A 17045-nucleotide genomic window follows, 5' to 3' on the forward strand; every position below is an offset into this window, starting at 1 on the left:
TTCAATCCAGCATTCAGAATTATTGAAGAAGGGTCTCGACCCAAAACGTCACCCATTCCTTCTCTCCAGAGATGCTGCCTGACCTGCTGAGTTACTCCAGCATTTTGTGTCTACCTTCGGTTTAAATCAGAATCTACACATTCAGAATTATTTACATGGCTACATGGCACCACAAGGTGCTACGGAAATGCAAGTTCTTTATTTGTATAATTTCATTTTCCTTTCCGGTCCGTGGGCGGTTACAAGCAAGTGCCCATTCTCCCAGTCACTTACCCATCAGGTACAGGTTTTCGGGAGTTGTGACCGGCATGTTAACCAGGTTGATTTCATTGTCGTCCGCCACCTTGTCCCACAGGCTGGATCCGGCGCAGAGACAGCTCTGGGAGGAGTTCACACTCTGTGCCTGCGTACAAAGGACAGGCTCGTCATGTCTTCAATGGCCCCTCCAAACATCGAACAACACGGTATGCTTCCCGCAACCAACCCCAAGGGAACGTTCATAACTTCACAAGTGATAGGAGCAGAATTAGTCCATACGACCCATCACGTTTAGTTCAGGTAGACAGACACAAAATGCTGGAGTAACTCAGCGGGACAGCGGCAGCATCTCTGGAGAGAAGGAATGGGTGACGTTTCGGGTCGAAGGGTCTCGACCCGAAACGTCACCCATTCCTTCTCTCCAGAGATTCTGCCTGACCCGCTGAGTTACTCCAGCGTTTTACCTTTGATTTGAACCAGCACCCGCAGTTTTCTTTCCTCAGTTAAACAGGCCCTTTCGGCCCACCGGGTCCGCGCCGACCAGCGATCCCCGCACATTAACACCATCCTATGCCCACTAGGGACAATTTTTACATTTACTAAGCCAATTAACTTACAAACCCTGTACGTCTTTGGAGTGTGGGAGGAAACCAAAGATCTCGGGGAAAACCCACGCAGGTTACGGGGCGAACGTACAAACTCCGTACAGACAGCGCCCGCAGTCGGGATCGAACCCGGGTCTCCGGCACTGCATTCACTGTAGGGCTGCAACTCTACTGCTGCACCACCAATTTACTCTGCCATTCAATCATGACTGATCTATCTTTCCCTCTTAACCCCATCCCCTGCCTTCTCCCCATAACCCCCGACACCAGTACTAATTAAGAAAGGTTCCAACCCTATCTATCTCTGCCTTAAAAATATCCATTGACTTGGCCTCCACAGCCTTCTGTGGCAATGAATTCCACAGATTCACCACCCTCTGACTAAACAAATTCTTCCTCAGATATGGGGCCCAGAATTGTTCACAATACTCCAAATGTGGTCTGACCAGCACCTTATAGAGCCTCAGTATTACATCTCCTTTTTTTTTGTATTCTAGACCTCTCGAAATAAATGTTAGCCTTCCTTAATGATCATAGACTTACAGTGCAAACAGTGAGTCTTTCACCCATTGTTACACTGATCCTTTAGACTTTAGATATACATTGTGGAAACAGGCCCTTCAGCCCACTGAGTCCGAACTAACCAGCGATCACCCCGTACACTAGCACTATCCTACACACTAGGGGCAATTTATAATTTTGACCAAAGCCAATTAACTAAGAGGGGGTGGCCAGGGTGAGACTGGTCCTTAAATGTTCCCGATGTTGGGGGAGTCCAGAACCTGGGGTCGCAGTTTAAGAATAAGGGGTAGTCCATTTAGGACTGAGATGAGGAAAAACATTTTCACCCAGAGAGTTGTGAATCTGTGGAATTCTCTGCCACAGAAGGCAGTGGAGGCCAATTCACTGGATGTATTCAAGAGAGAGTTGGATATAGTCCTTCGGGCTTGCGGAATCAAGGGATATGGGGGAAAAGCAGGAACAGGGTACTGATTCTGGATGATCAGCCATGGTCATATTAAATTTTGGTGCTGGCTCGAATCTTTGTTCAATCGTTCAGCAATCTCCTGGATTGCTCGCTGTGATCGCTGTATTTGGCGCACTTGAATGAAGTCGCGATGGTCTTACCCGATCTTTGCGCTGTGCTTTAAGGTTTTCTTTCACGCTACAGTACTCACCGAAGCCAGGCTCTGGACTGAGCCGGAGTACCTGCTGAGCAGCCCGGCAGACGGATACGTGTTGCAAGAGTGTGAACCCTTCGACTGCAAGGACAGGCTCAGGTTCTGCCGACTGCTGGCGCAACTGGAACCTGCAAAGACACGTCGTAAGCCCGTCACCACACCATCGCCAGTCCACCACCACCACGGCGAGACACGTAGCTCGCCATGGCGCAGAAGAACAAAGATGGACACCAAATGCTGGAGTAACTCAGCGAGTCATTCTTGCCATAGAGGGAGTACAGAGAATGTTCACCAGATTGATTCCTGGGATGGCAGGACTTTCATATGAAGAAAGACTGGATAGACTCGGCTTGTACTCGCTGGAATTTAGAAGATTGAGGGGGGATCTTATAGAAACTTACAAAATTCTTAAAGGGTTGGACAGTTAGATGTGGCCCTTGTGGCTAAAGGGATCAGGGGGTATGGAGAGAAGGCAGGTACGGGATACTGAGTTGGATGATCAGCCATGATCATATTGAATGGCGGTGCAGGCTCGAAGGGCCGAATGGCCTACTCCTGCACCTATTTTCTATGTTTCTATGTCAGGCAACATCTCTGGGGAAAATGGAGGGGTGACGTTTAGGGTCGCGGCCTTTCTCCCGTTTGGAAGGACGGAGGGGGGGGGGGGGGGGCCACATTGAAACTCAACCAATAATGAAAGGCTTGGATAGAGTGGATGTGGAGAGGATGTTTCCACTAGTGGGAGAGTCTAGGACCAGAGGCCACAGCCTCAGAGTAAAAGGACCTACCTTTAGAAAGGAGACGAGGAGGAATTTAAGTCAGAGGGAGGTGTATCTGTCGAATTCATTGCCACAGACGGCTGTGGAGGGCAAGTCAATGAGTATTTTTAAGGCGGAGATTGACATATTCTTCATTAGTAAGAGTGTCAGGGGTTATGAGGAGAAGGCAGGAGAATGGGGCTGATTGCGAAAGATAAAGCAAGCATGATTGAATGGCGGAGTAGACATGATAGGAGCAGAATTAGGCCATTCGGCCTATAACTTATGAATTTATCCATACTCTCCATAGATGCTGCTCGACCTGCTGAGTTACGCCGGCTCTTTGCGTCCTGTTGTGTACTAAACAGCATCTGCAGTTCTTTGTTTATTCAGAGAACATTGATTCTTATTGTTTTGGTTCTTGGGAGACAATTGCCCATCACAGCCAAAACACAGGGCACTGAGAGAGTGCAGTCACCTCATCAGCCCTGTGAAGGGCCTCTTCTGAGGACACTGCCCCATGTGCTCCATTATCAGAGTCTCCTGCTGTGGACATCCGGTCTGTGGCATTTAAACCCAATCACATTGACAAAGTAGACGGTAGCCTTATAACCCATTCTGACTGCAATTCTGCATATCTAGCCGTTGCTCAACAAACCACACTAACCCATCAAGGGTGGCACTTTAGTGCAGCGGTCGAGTTGCTGCCTTACAGCGCCTGACACCCAGGTTCGATCCTCACTACGGGTGCTATCTATACGGAGTTTGAACTTTCTTCCCGTGACAGAGCTGGTTTTCCCCGGATACTCCGGTTTCCAGCCACGTCCCACAGACGTACAGGTTTGTAGGTTAATTGGCTTCGGTGCAGATTGTAAATTGTCCCCACTGTGATAGCACGAGTGAATGGGGGATTGCTGTTCAGCATGGACTCAGTGGGCCCTAGGGTCTGTTTCCGCACTGTATCCCAAAACTGGACTAAACTAAAACGTTTCACTTTTCAAACTTGGGAGACTGCAGGTGAAAAGCCCTTCATTGATTGGCAAAACAAAATGAGGAGGAATTTCGTTCGCCAGAGTGCGGTGAATCTGTGGAATTCATTCCCACAGCTGTCTGTTGATGCCCAGTGGTTGGGTATTTTTAAAACGGACATTGATAGGTTTTTCATTAGTAAGAGTGTCAAAGGTTGCTGTGGGAAGGCAGGAGAATGGGACTGAGATGGAAAGTTAGATCGGCCATGATGGAATGGCAGAGTAGACTTGATGGGCCAAATGGCCTAATTCTGCTCCGAGAACTCATGTAATAAAGCCATAGCACAAAGAAACTACACTATCCCATCAAAACCTTTCATTTTTCAAATTTCAGATGAAAATCCCTTCACTGGTTGCCGAAGAAAATGAGGAATTTCTTTAGCCAGACGCCAGTGAATCTGTGGATTGTTTAGTTTAGTTCAGAGACGCAGCGCAGAAACAGGACCGTCAGCCCACTGAGTCCGTACCGACCAGTGATCCCCGCACATTAACACTATCCTACACACACCAGGGACAATTTACACTTATACCCAGCCAATAAACCTACAACCCTGCACGTCTTTGGAGTGTGGGAGGAAACCGAAGATGTCAGAGAAAATCCATGCGGTCATAGGGAGAACGTACAAACACCGTACAGACAGCACCCTTAGCCAGGATCGAACCCGGGTTTCCAGCACTGCAAGCACTGCAAGGCAGCAACTCTACTGCTGCGCCACCGTGTCGCCCAGCTGAACTCAGTCCAATTGGTAGAGCAAAGGAAAACATACAAATTGGAGATTGTAGTTCTTTGTGTTTTGACTTTGGGCTTTAGAGATACAACGCAGGAACAGGCCCTTCGGCCCACCAAGTCCGCGCTGACCAGCACCATCCTACACACTCCGGAGAAGTGACAGAAGTCAATTAACCTACAAACTTGTACACCTTTGGAGTGAGAGAGAAAACCGGAGCACCTGGAGAAAACCCACCCGGTCACAGGGGAAAAAATACAAACTCCACACGCACACACACACAGTCAGAGTTGGGCATGTGGCGAGCCCTTTGGTAGAGAATCGGTGGCTCAAGTACAGAGGTGCTTCAAGCCCCTCGACCTTCCCTGACTCTCAACAGAAGGACTAGAATTGATCTGCTTTAAGTGCCATATGCCAGTGACGGCAATGGGTCTCCCAAGGGATTATTAATGGCTGGACTAGCAAGCAGTTTTAGGAGAGGAACAGACCATTTGTTTCCAACAGGTCTGATGGTCGCGTCACTCCCTCCACCCACCACCCCTCCCCAATTTATACTCCCTCCTCTTCTCGGTACTGCCTTCTCACTCTGGACACAGAGCAAACTGTTTCCTACACCCACCAATGCCACTTGATTCAGTTCAGTTTAGTTTATTGTTAATAAACAATAACATGTTCCCGATGTTGGGGGAGTCCAGAACCAGGCGTCATAGTTTAAGAATAAAGGGTGGGCCATTTAAGACTGAGACAAGGAAAAACTTTTTCACCCGGAGAGTTGTGAATCAGTGTAATTCTCTGCCACAGTAGACAGTGGAGGCCGATTCACTGGATGTTTTCAAGAGAGAGTTAGATTTACCTCTGAGGGCTAAAGGAATGAAGGGATATGGGGAAAAGGCAGGAATGGGGTACTGATTTTGGATTCTGGCTCGAAGGGCTGAATGGCCTACTCCAGCACCTATTTTTCTATGTTTCTATTTTTCTATGTTAGACAAAGAGAGAGTTAGATCTAGCTCTTCGGGCTAACGGAATCAAAGGGTATGGGGAGAAAGCAGGAAAAGATTACTGATTTTGGATGATCAGCCATGATCATATTGAATGGCTGTGCTGGCCCGAAGGCCAAATGGCCTACTCCTGCACCTATTTTTCTATATTTCTATTGTCGCATGTACCGAGGTACAGTGAAAAGCTTTTGTTCCATGCTAACCAGTCAGCAGAAAGACAATACATGATTGTAACCAATGCATTTACAGTGTGCAGGCACATGATAAGGGAATAACGTCTAGTGCAAGGTAAAGCCAGCAAAGTCCAATCAAGGATAGTCCGAGGGTCATCAAAGAGGTAGATAGTAGTTCAGCACTGCTCTCTGGTTGTGGTAGGATGGTTCAGTTGTCTGTTAACAGCAGGGAAGAAACTGTCCCTGAATCTGGTGGTGTGCATTATTTTCTCTGGTGGCTTGTTCAACAACACTGTGGGTTAAAAAAAGATACAGTATAGACACCAAGTGCTGGAGTAACTCATCGGGACAGGCAGGAGTGGGTGATGTTTCGGGCCGAGGCCCTTCTTCAGACAGGGGAGAGGGACATAGAAGGGAAAGGTGTGAGAATGACAGATCACAGTGGATGTTGATCAAGGAAATGTAGAATGGTTCATTGTTAGCTGAGGGGAAGGTGCGGCATACAATCAATATTTAATCAGGAGGACAGTAGAACTATTCAATGAACTGGGATGGGGAGGGACTGAGAGAGAGGGAAAGCAAGGGTTACTTGAAGTGAGAGAAATCAAGATTAATACCACTGGGTTGTAAGCTGCCAAGCGAAATATGAGATGCTGTTCCTCCAATCACGATAAAAAAAGTTTAGTCAAAGCACAGAGTGAGAATTGTACCACAGGAGGTCCCATTTCATGAAGGGACATAGAACATGGAACAGGAACACAATGTTTGTACCGAACATGATGCCAAGTTGAACTGATCTCATCAACTTGAACATGACCCATATGCCTCTTTTCCTTGCGCTTCCATGTGTCTGTCTAAAAGTCCCTTAAATAGGGGTGCCAACTATCTCACTCCCAAATATGGGACAAGGTGACATCACCGCCCCGCGCCCCACGTGACCGCACCCAGCCAGCGGCCACATGCTCCCCCTCCAACAATGATGGCCGCCCGGGCCGGGAGGCGGGTTGCTATGCAACCTCCGTGAGGCGGCGCCCAGGCCTCCAGGCCTACACTGTTCGGGCCTACACTGTCCGGGCCTACAGCGCCTTCCGGGCCTAATATGAACAAGAGGTGGTCCCTTACGAGACAAACCAATTTAGCCCAAAATACGGGATATCCCGGCTAATACGGGACAGTTGGCAACCCTACCCTTAAAAGCCTCTGCTTCCACCACCACCCTTGGCAATGCGTTCCAGGCCCCCAATACACTCTGTATGAAAAATACTTACCCAGCACAGCTCCACTAAACTTTCCCCCTCTCACCTTACAGATATGTCCTCCAGTGTTGGACATTTCCACCATGGGACAGAGGTTCTGACTGTCTACCCTATCTCTGCCTCTCATCATTTTATATATCTCTATCAAGTCTTCCCTCAACCTCTGACGTTCCAGAGCAAAAAATCCAAGTCCATCCAACCTCTCCCTGTAGCTGAAACTCTCTAGTCCAGGCAGCTTTCTGGTAAACCTCCTCTGCACCCTCTCCAAAGCACTCCACATCCTTCCTGCAATAGAGCGACCAGAACAGCAGGCATTAAACGTGAAACCAGGGCTCTATCTGGGAATATTTAGAACAACCAGCTAGTGATTCCAGAGGCATTGTAAAAGAGCACAATCTGATTAGTTACAAGGTACAAGTTGTGGCATTTTACTACAATCAAATGACAACGACCACACTTCCAAAATACGTTGCTACTCAGACCGCATCTTGGTTTAGTTTAGAGATACAGCATGGAACAAGGCCCTTTAGCCCACTGAGTCCATTCCAACATTCTCTGGAGGATGCGGTTCTGTAACATTTCAGGTTGGGAGCCCTTCTTCAAACTCTTCAGTCTGAAGAAGGATCCTGATGCTCCCTCCGTAACTCCCTGGTCCACTCGTCCCTCCCTACCCAAACCACCCCATCCCCGGGCACTTTCCCCAGCAACCGCAGGAGATGCAACACCTGTCCCTTTACCTCCCCCTTCAACTCCATCCTAGGACCCAAACAGTCTTTCCAGGTGAGACAGAGGTTCACCTGCACCTCCTCCAACCTCATCTATTGCATCCGCTGCTCTAGATGTCAACTTCTTTACATTGGCGAAACCAAACGCAGGCTCGGCGATCGCTTCGCTCAACACCTTCGCTCAGTCTGTCTTAACCAACCTGATCTCCCGGTGGCTGAGCACTTCAACCCCCCCTCCCATTCCCAGTCTGACCTTTCTGTCATGGGCCTCCTCCAGTGCCATAGTGAGGCCCTCCGGAAATTGGAGGAACAGCACCTCATATTTCGCCTGGGCAGTTTGCAGCCCAGCGGTATGAACATTGACTTCTCGAACTTTAGATAGTTCCTCTGTCCCTCTCTTCCCCTCCCCCTTCCCAGTTTTCCCTCTATCTTCATGTCTCCACCTATATCCTTCCTTTGTCCCGCGCACCTGACATAAGTCTGAAGAAGGGTCTTGACCCGAAACGTCACCCATTCCTTCTCTCCTGAGATGCTGCCTGACGCGCTGAGTTACTCCAGCATTTTGGGAAATAAATACCTTTGATTTGTACCAGTATCTGCAGTTATTTTCTTACACTATGTTTCCTGACCCGCTGAGTTACTCCAGCACTACGTTTTGATTAGTTTAGAGATACATCATGGAAACAGGCCTTTCGGCCCACCGAGTCCACGCCGACCAGCGATCACCCACACACTAGTTCTATCCTACACACCAGGGACAATTCACAGAAGCCAAATAACCTACAAACCTGCACATCTTTGGAAGGAAACCGGGGCACCTGGAGAAAACCCACGCAGGTCACGGGGAGAACGTACAAACTCCGTGCAGACAGCACCCAGAGGTCAGGATGGAACCCGGGTCTCTGGTGCTGTGAGGCAGCAACTCTACCGCTGCGCCACCGTGCCGCACCTTTGTGTTTTACTCAAATCTTCAGCATCTGCAGTTCGTTGCGCTTCCGGAAAAAAACCCACTTTTATTGGTTGCAAATCCCTTGGGGCTGCCCGATGTTGAATGCGGAATGTAGACGTAAGTGCTTTCTTTCCCTCAGCAACTAATTGAGGCACTTGGGCAGTGCACGTGTTTCACAATCTGCTCTCCAAGCATGAATAATTAAATTTCAGAAAGAAGAACGTCATGAATGCACGCACTCGCACTAAATTTATTGTGGTGTACAATAGACAATAGGTGCAGGAGGAGGCCATTCGGCCCTTCGAGCCAGCACCCCCATTCAATGTGATCATGGCTGATCATTCACAATCAGTACCCCGTTCCTGCCTTCTCCCCATACCCCCTGACTCAGCTATCCTTAAGAGCTCTATCTAGCTCTCTCTTGAATGCATTCAGAGAATTGGCCTCCACTGCCTTCCGAGGCAGAGAATTCCTCAGATTTACAACTCTCTGACTGAAAAGGTTTTTCCTCATCTCCGTTCCAAATGGCCTACCCCTTATTCTTAAACTGTGGCCCCTGGTTCTTGACTTCCCCAACATTGGGAACATGTTTCCTGCCTCTAATGTGTCCAATCCCTTAATAATCTTATATGTTTCAATACGATCTGCTCTCATCCGTCTAAATTCCAGTGTATACAAGCGTAGTCGCTCCAGTCTTTCAACATATGACAGTCCCGCCTTTCCAGGAATTAACCTAGTAAACCTACGCTGCACGCCCTCAATAGCAAGAATATCCTTCCTCAAATTTGGAGACCAAAACTGCACACAATACTCCAGGTGTGGTCTCACTAGGGCCCTGTACAACTGCAGAAGGACCTCTTTGCTCCTATACTCAACTCCTCTTGTCATAAAGGCCAACATGCCAATAGCTTTCCTCACTGCCTGCTGTACCTGCATGCTAACTTTAAGTGACTGATGAACAAGGACACCCAGATCTCTTCGTACTTCCCTATTTCCTAACTTGACAGCATTCAGATAATAATCTGCCTTCCTGTTCTTTCCACCAAAGTGGATAACCAAGTGAAGCTTCAGTCAGGCACAAATAAATAGATGGACGCTGTGCGTTGGAAGGAACTGCAGATGCTGGTTTACACCAAAAATGGACACAAAATGCTGGAGAAACTCAGCGGGAAAGGCAGCATCTCCCGGATAGAAGGACTGGGTGACGTCACCCAATCCTTCTATCCAGAGATGCTGCCTGTCCCGCTGAGTTATTTCCAGCATTTTGTGTCCAAGATCGGCCGCGTCGACTTTCCATCTCCTTGCGGGGCTGTGCGGGTCGGTCGCCTCGGTAGGGGTCAAGTTGTCTGTACGTGGGAGGGGCATGGGGGAAGAGAGAGGGGAAGTTTTTGGCCTCCATCACAGTGAGGGGTTGTTTGGAGTCACTGTGATGGATGTTTGTGTTGGGGTTGTGTCTTGTGTTGTTTTTTGTACTGCTGGCTAAGTAATCTCGTTCTGTACGAATGACAAATAAAGCTATTTTGGATTTTGGATTTTGGAATGGCTGATCTCTTAAACCATGGCAAAGCAAAACTGGCCCACAGTTACGATGAATTACTTTGGTGAAAATGCAAAGATAGCATTCCATTTTGGCAAATCCACTCGAGAAGAAACATCAGCCTCATTAATCATTGATGGTCTCCCAGTATCCACCTCACCTCACATCCGGAATCTTGGAATCATCCTTGATCAAACCCTCTCCTTCGACAAACACATCAAACACATCACAAAGATAGCCTTCTTCCACCTCAAAAACATTGCCCGTCTCCGTCCATCCCTCTCCTCCACAGCTGCAGAAACCCTCATCCACGCCTTCATCACCTCCCGTCTGGACTACTGCAACAGCCTCCTCTATGGCGCACCCTCAAAAATCATCAATAAACTTCAATACATTCAAAACTCCGCTGCCCGTCTACTCACACACACCTCGATCCGTGACCATATCACCCCCGTCCTTTATAAACTCCACTGGCTCCCCATCCCCCAGAGAATCCAGTACAAAATCCTCCTCATAACCTACAAAGCCCTCCATAACCTGGCCCCATCCTACCTGACCGACCTCCTCCACAGGCACACTCCCACCTGCACCCTCCGCTCTGCCGCTGCCAATCTCCTATCCCCCCACATCCGGACTAAACTCAGATCCTGGGGGGACAGGGCTTTCTCCATCGCTGCTCCCACCCTATGGAACTCACTACCCCAAACCGTTAGAGACTCCCCCACACTCACCACATTCAAAACATCGCTGAAGTCTCACCTGTTCAGTACTGCCTTCAACCACTGAAGGTCACCTCACCTTCTGTCTCCTTTCTCTGTTCATTTATTTATTTACTTATTTATCTATTTATTCATTTCCCTATGTTCTCAAAATCTCTGTAAAGCGTCTTTGAGTATATGAAAAGCGCTATACAAATAAAATGTATTATTATTATTATTATTATTATTAATCAAGAAGAGTCCCGACCCACGAAACATCACCTATTCCTTTATCTCCAGAGATGCTGCGCTGAGCCGCTGAGTTACTCCAGCACTTTGTGTCCATCTCTCACAATGTACCCCAGTTTTAACAAGTATCAGAGGGAAATTAAGGATGGACAATAAATGCTGTTAAATGAAATGAAAGCCAGATAAAACGCGTGCTTTCTTTTCCTTTTTCAACACTAATGTAAGGCAAGAAAACATTGCCAAACTCAGAAATTATCTGTGACTCATGATGGATTGAATGGAGAGTGGTGAATCTGTGGAATTCTCTGCCACAGAAGGTAGTTGAGGCCAGTTCACTGGCTATATTTAAGAGGGAGTTAGATATGACCCTTGTGGCTAAAGGGATCAGGGGATATGGAGAGAAGGCAGGTACAGGATACTGAGTTGGATGATCAGCCATGATCATATTTAATGGCGGTGCAGGCTCGAAGGACCGAGTGGCCTACTCCTGCACCTATTTTCTATGTTTCTATCAACAAGGATCAATGAAAGAAAAAGGGGCGCAGCGGTAGAGTTGCTGCCTCACAGCAACAGAGACCCGGGTTCCTTCGTGACCACGGGCGCAGTCCATACTGAGTTTGTACGTTCTCCCCGTGACCTGCGTGGGTTTTCTCCGGGTGCTCCGGTTTCCTCCCACACTCCAAAGACCCGCGGGTTTGTAGGTTAATTGGCTTTGGTACAAGTTGTAAATTGTCCCGAGTGTGCGTGGGATAGTGCTAGCGTACGGGGTGACCGCTGGTCGGCGCGGGGTTCAGTGAGTGGAAGAGCCTATCCCCTGCCCTGTATCTCTAAACTAAACCGAAAAAAGAAAAACGTTTCCTCTTACCTTTCTCCGATGCTGCCATCCTGGAAAAGTCTGGAATAAAGAGTTCCTGCTCCCATGGCAGCCGCAACTTCACCACCTCCTGCACTTCCTCTTCCTCATCCTCCTGCTTCTTCCCGCGTTTTCGTTTCAACTGATGGGCCAAAATGGCGAAGGACGTCGCCCCCACCACAGAGATCAGGAAGAGTTTCCTCACAAGAGGGGAGAGTTTTACCTAATGCAGGGGGGAAGGAAGGAACAAACATAGGGGCTTTACTGGTGGAGTGTTTCGACGAGATCATCTTTTGATCTCACCTCCAAGCAATAGAGACATACTACAGCATGGAAACAGGCCCTTCGGCCCAACTTGCCCACGCCGACCAACATGCCCCATCTACACTGGTTCCCACTTGCCTCTATGTGGCCCATATCCTTCTAAATCTTTCCATCATAATCATACAGAAACAGCAACTTCAGCCCACTTGCCGACGCTGACCAACATGCCCCATCTACACTAGTCCTACCTGCCTGCGTTTGGCCCATATCCCTCGAAACCCATCCAAGTACCAGCCCGAGTGTTTTATAAACGTTGAGATAGCACCTGCTTCAACTACCTCCTCTGGCAGCCTAATCCATACACCCACCTCCCCTGGTTTAAAAACATTGCCCCTGCAGTTACCATTAAATCTTCCCTCCCCCCCCCCCCCCCCCGACCTCACCTTAAACCCATGTCGTCTGGTTCTTGATTCCCCTACTCCAGGTAAATGACAAGCTTCGTTGTTCTAATTTTTCATAGGTTCTAGGAGCAGAATAAGGCAATTCGGTCCATCAAGTCCACTCTGCCATTCAATCGTGGCTGGTCTATCTTTCCCTCCCAACCCCATTCTCCTGCCTTCGCCCCATAACCACTGACACTCTGTGTGGGAAAGAACTGCAGATGCTGGTTTAAATCGAGGGTAGGCACAAAATCCTGGAGTAACTCAGCGGGACACGCAGCATCTCTGGAGAGAAGGAACGGGTGACATTTCGGGTCGAGACCCTCCTTTAGACCCTCCAGAGATGCTGCCTGACCACTGAGTTACTCCAGCATTTTGTGTCTACTCCTGACACCCTTATTAATCAAAAATCTGTAAATCCCCGCTTTTAAAACCTCCAATGACTTGACCTCCTCAGCCATCTGTAGCAATGAATTCCACAGATTCACCACCCTCCGACAAAATTAATTCCTCCTCATCTCCTTTCTAAAGGTACGTCCTTTAATTGTGAGGCTGTGCCCTCTGGTCCTAGACTCTCCCACTGGTGGAAACATCCTCCCCACATCCACTCTATCCAGGCCTTTCACTATTCGGTAAGTTTCAATGAGATCCCTCCTCACCCCTTCTAAGCTCCAGCGAGCACAGGCCCAGTGCTGTCAAACGCTCATCATATCTTAACCCACTCATCCCCACGATCATTCTTGTAAACCTCCTCGGGACCCATTGCAAATGACAAGTAATTGAAAGACAGCAATTATTCCCCATCTTGAATTGACCTTATGAAAGGTGGGGTGAGCTGCGATACACCAATCTAATCCTAGTGTAGATGAGCTCAAGGTGCAGATGGAAAGGGAGTCCCAGGAATATTAACTTGGAAATGATGAAGGTAAATATTTTAGATCATAAGACATAGGAGAAGAATTAGGCCATTCAGCCCATTGAGTCTGCACTGCCATTCGATCACGGCTGATCTATCTTTCAATCTCATTCTCCTGCAGATAGACACAAAATGCTGGAGTAACTCTAGCGGGTCAGGCAGCATTTCTAGAGAAAAGGAATAGGTGAGGTTTTGGGTCGAAACTGAAGTTTCGGGTTCAGTCTGAAGAAGGGTCTCGACCCGAAACGTCACCCAGTCCTTCTCTCCAGAGATGCTGCCTGACCCACTGAGTTATTCCAGCATTTTGTGACTATCTTCAGAGGAAGGGATAGAGGTGGATGTGGACAAGGGGGGGGGGGGGGGGGGGGGGGGGGGAACAGGACTACGGGAGAAATGGGGTGTGCATCCAAGTGAGGCACAGGGAAGAGGGAGGGGGAGGGAGAGGATGGGTTTGAATAATGGTCCTGATCCAAATCATCACCTATCCATGTCTTCTTGATGCTGCCGGACCTGCTGAGTTACTCCAGCACTTTGTGGGGATTTTTTTCGCAAACCAGCATCTGCAGTTCTTTGTGTCTCCGTGAAAGTTTTGAAGGAACTGCAGATGCTGGTTTACACCGAAGATAGACACACAACGCAGGGGTGACTCGGTGGGACGGGCAGCATCTCTGGAGAGAGCGAATGAGGGAGAGGAGAACTTCTTCAAAGTAGGCACACCTTGAGGAGATTTCGCAGCGGGAGGTGAACTTCTTCAAAGTACAGTAGTCTGAAGAAGGGTCTCGACCCCGAAATGTTGCCCATTCCTTCTGAGCTGACACAAAACGTTACCCATTCTTTCCTCCCTTCCTGCTGAGTTACTCCAGCATTTTCTGTCTATCTCCAAGGATGTCCTGGGTTGCAAATTACACGTTCTGTGCAAACTAACATCGCTGAGTGTAGGTATAGTCTTGCAATAGACAATAGGTGCAGGAGGAGGCCATTCGGCCCTTCGAGCCAGCACCGCCATTCAATGTGATCATGGCTGATCATTCTCAATCAGTACCCCGTTCCTGCCTTCTCCCCATACCCCCTGACTCCGCTATCCTTAAGAGCTCTATCTAGCTCTCTCTTGAATGCATTCAGAGAATTGGCCTCCACTGCCTTCTGAGGCAGAGAATTCCGCAGATTCACAATTCTCTGACTGAAAAAGTTTTTCCTCATCTCAGTTCTAAATGGCCTACCCCTTATTCTTAAACTGTGGCCCCTGGTTCTGAACTCCCCCAACATTGGGAACATGTTTCCTGCCTACAATTCCAAAAAGAAACACTCATCCAGAAGTCTGATGTACAGATGACCCCTTACTGAAAGAGAGAGGTGGGCAACTTCACTGGCTCCAGACACACGCCGGGGTGAACTTACCTCTGGGAGGGAGTTGTACAGATTCAAGGACACATCCAACGCCCGCCGCGCAAGCTCCCTCAAAGTGTGCCGCCCATCGTTAACGGTTTCCCTGGATAAATCTTGCATATCTTCTATTTTCCATCCCCTTCCAGCCTACCGGCGGACCTATCAAGTTGCAATGAGTATCAGATGCAGGGTGCAGACGTTAGCAATTGCATGCTTTAAAAAGATTTTTGCACTGACCTCATTCACAATTGTCAATATCACCATGGAACCTAACTACTAATATTTGCAAGCGGATATCTAGAGATATTATTGATGCATTTATTTTTTATAACCCTACCTTGCTTGATATTGCACCTTTGGTCCTGTCTTCTCCCTGAAATCTGTTTACACAGACAGCAGCAACATAAAATACAGGTTGAAGATTTAAATGGGGTTTTTTCTCTCTGGTTGCAAAGATCAATCGTCACAATGTTTCCCCCCCCCCCCCCCCCAGACGCATTAATGCACCAGGCATCATCAATATACATACCAGTGTCTCTCCAGCGTGCATAAACCACAGGAACGGGAGGTGGAGCGTGTTTCTCTTTGCCTTGTGACTGCGTGTGGGAGAGATGTGGGCAAGGTTTGAGGGGAGGGGAGGGGAGAGAAGTGATGCGGGCGGAATGAGAGGAGTCCGCCTGTAGAATGAATGGAGAAGGTTGGTGGAGGGCCTCACTACTTCCTAGTTCAGCAAACATCCCAGCTGCAAAGCGGTGGTGGTATGGGAAGGAACTGCAGACTCTGGTTTAAACCCAAGGTACATACACACACACACACACACATACCAAAAGGCTGAAGCAAAGTTACCCCTTAGATACCTATTAAATCTTTTTCCCTTCACCTTAAACCTATGTCCTCTGGTCCTCGATTCACCTACTCTGTGCATCTACCCGATGTATTCCTGTGGGAGACACAAAATGCTCAGCAGGACAGGCAACATCTCTGGAGAGAAGAAATGGGTGACGTTTCGGATCGAGACCCTTCTTCCTCTCGTGATTTTATACACCTCAATAAGATCATCCCGTAGTCAGGATTGAACCTGGGTGTCCGGCGCAGTAAGGCAGCAACTCTACCGCCTGCCTCATGAGTCAAGAGTGTTTTATTATCATATGTCCCAAAACAGAACAATGAAGTTCTTACTTGCAACAGCAGCACACCAGGTTGAACCAAGCACAGTACACAATAGAAAATAATATTAATAGACATAATATATTATCAATAGGTAATATAATCAATAGGCTGAAGAAGGGTCTCGACCTGAAACGTCACCCATTCCTTCTCTCCAGAGATACTGCCTGTCCCGCTGGGTTACTCCAGCTTTATGTGCCAATCTTCGGTTTAAACCAGCATCTGCAGTTCCTTCCTGCACAGACAAAAGTAAACCTTCATCAGATTGAAGATGGGTCCCGACCTGAAATGTCGCCTGTTGCTTTTCTCCAGAGATGCTGCCTGTCCCGCTGAGTTACTCCAGCACTCTGTGTCTATCTTCAGTGTATACCAGCATCTGCTGTTCCTTCCTACACATTTTGTCTACATACTTTCCTCTAGCGATCAAGAGCATTGAGGGGAGAGGGAAACTGGAGGTATGAATAGATACAAAGAACAAATGAATGAAAGGTATGCAAAAGGACAATCTAAATCTAAATCTAAACCAGCATCTGCAGTTCCCTCCTGCAGTTCCTTGTGGATGCAGCCCAGACCATCACACAAACCAACGGAAGATAGACACAAAATGCTGGAGTAACTCAATGGGACAGGCAGCATCTCTGGAGAGAAGAAATGGGTGACGTTTCAGGTCGAGACCATTCTTCAGATTAGTGGTTAAAACCAGCATCTGCAGTTCCTTCCTACACAAACCAACCTGCCTTCCATTGACTCCATTTACACCTCACGCTGCCTCGGCAAGGCCAGCAGCATAATCAAGGACGAGTCGCACCCTGGCAGCTCCCTCTTCTCTCCTCTCCCATCAGGCAAAAAATATAGTAATGTGAAAACGCACACCTC

At 48.2% G+C, this 17045-nt stretch overlaps 1 protein-coding gene across 1 annotated transcript in view; it reads right to left on the minus strand.

Moving 5' to 3' along the window:
• Window positions 1-15665, minus strand: part of LOC144598198 (mitoguardin 1-like) — an 18464-nt gene extending 2799 nt beyond the window's left edge. The window contains exons 1-6 of the mRNA XM_078408087.1: window positions 15532-15665; window positions 15340-15382; window positions 15015-15161; window positions 12009-12219; window positions 2042-2172; window positions 274-403 (exon numbers count right to left, since the gene is read on the minus strand). Coding sequence (XP_078264213.1) covers window positions 274-403; window positions 2042-2172; window positions 12009-12219; window positions 15015-15122 — 580 coding nt within the window. The 5' untranslated portion in view covers window positions 15123-15161; window positions 15340-15382; window positions 15532-15665. The remainder of the gene's footprint in view (window positions 1-273; window positions 404-2041; window positions 2173-12008; window positions 12220-15014; window positions 15162-15339; window positions 15383-15531) is intronic.
• Between the last annotated feature and the right edge of the window lie 1380 nt (window positions 15666-17045).

This window comes from Rhinoraja longicauda, chromosome 11, assembly GCF_053455715.1.
Source record: "Rhinoraja longicauda isolate Sanriku21f chromosome 11, sRhiLon1.1, whole genome shotgun sequence".
NCBI classification, from domain to species: domain Eukaryota; kingdom Metazoa; phylum Chordata; class Chondrichthyes; order Rajiformes; family Arhynchobatidae; genus Rhinoraja; species Rhinoraja longicauda.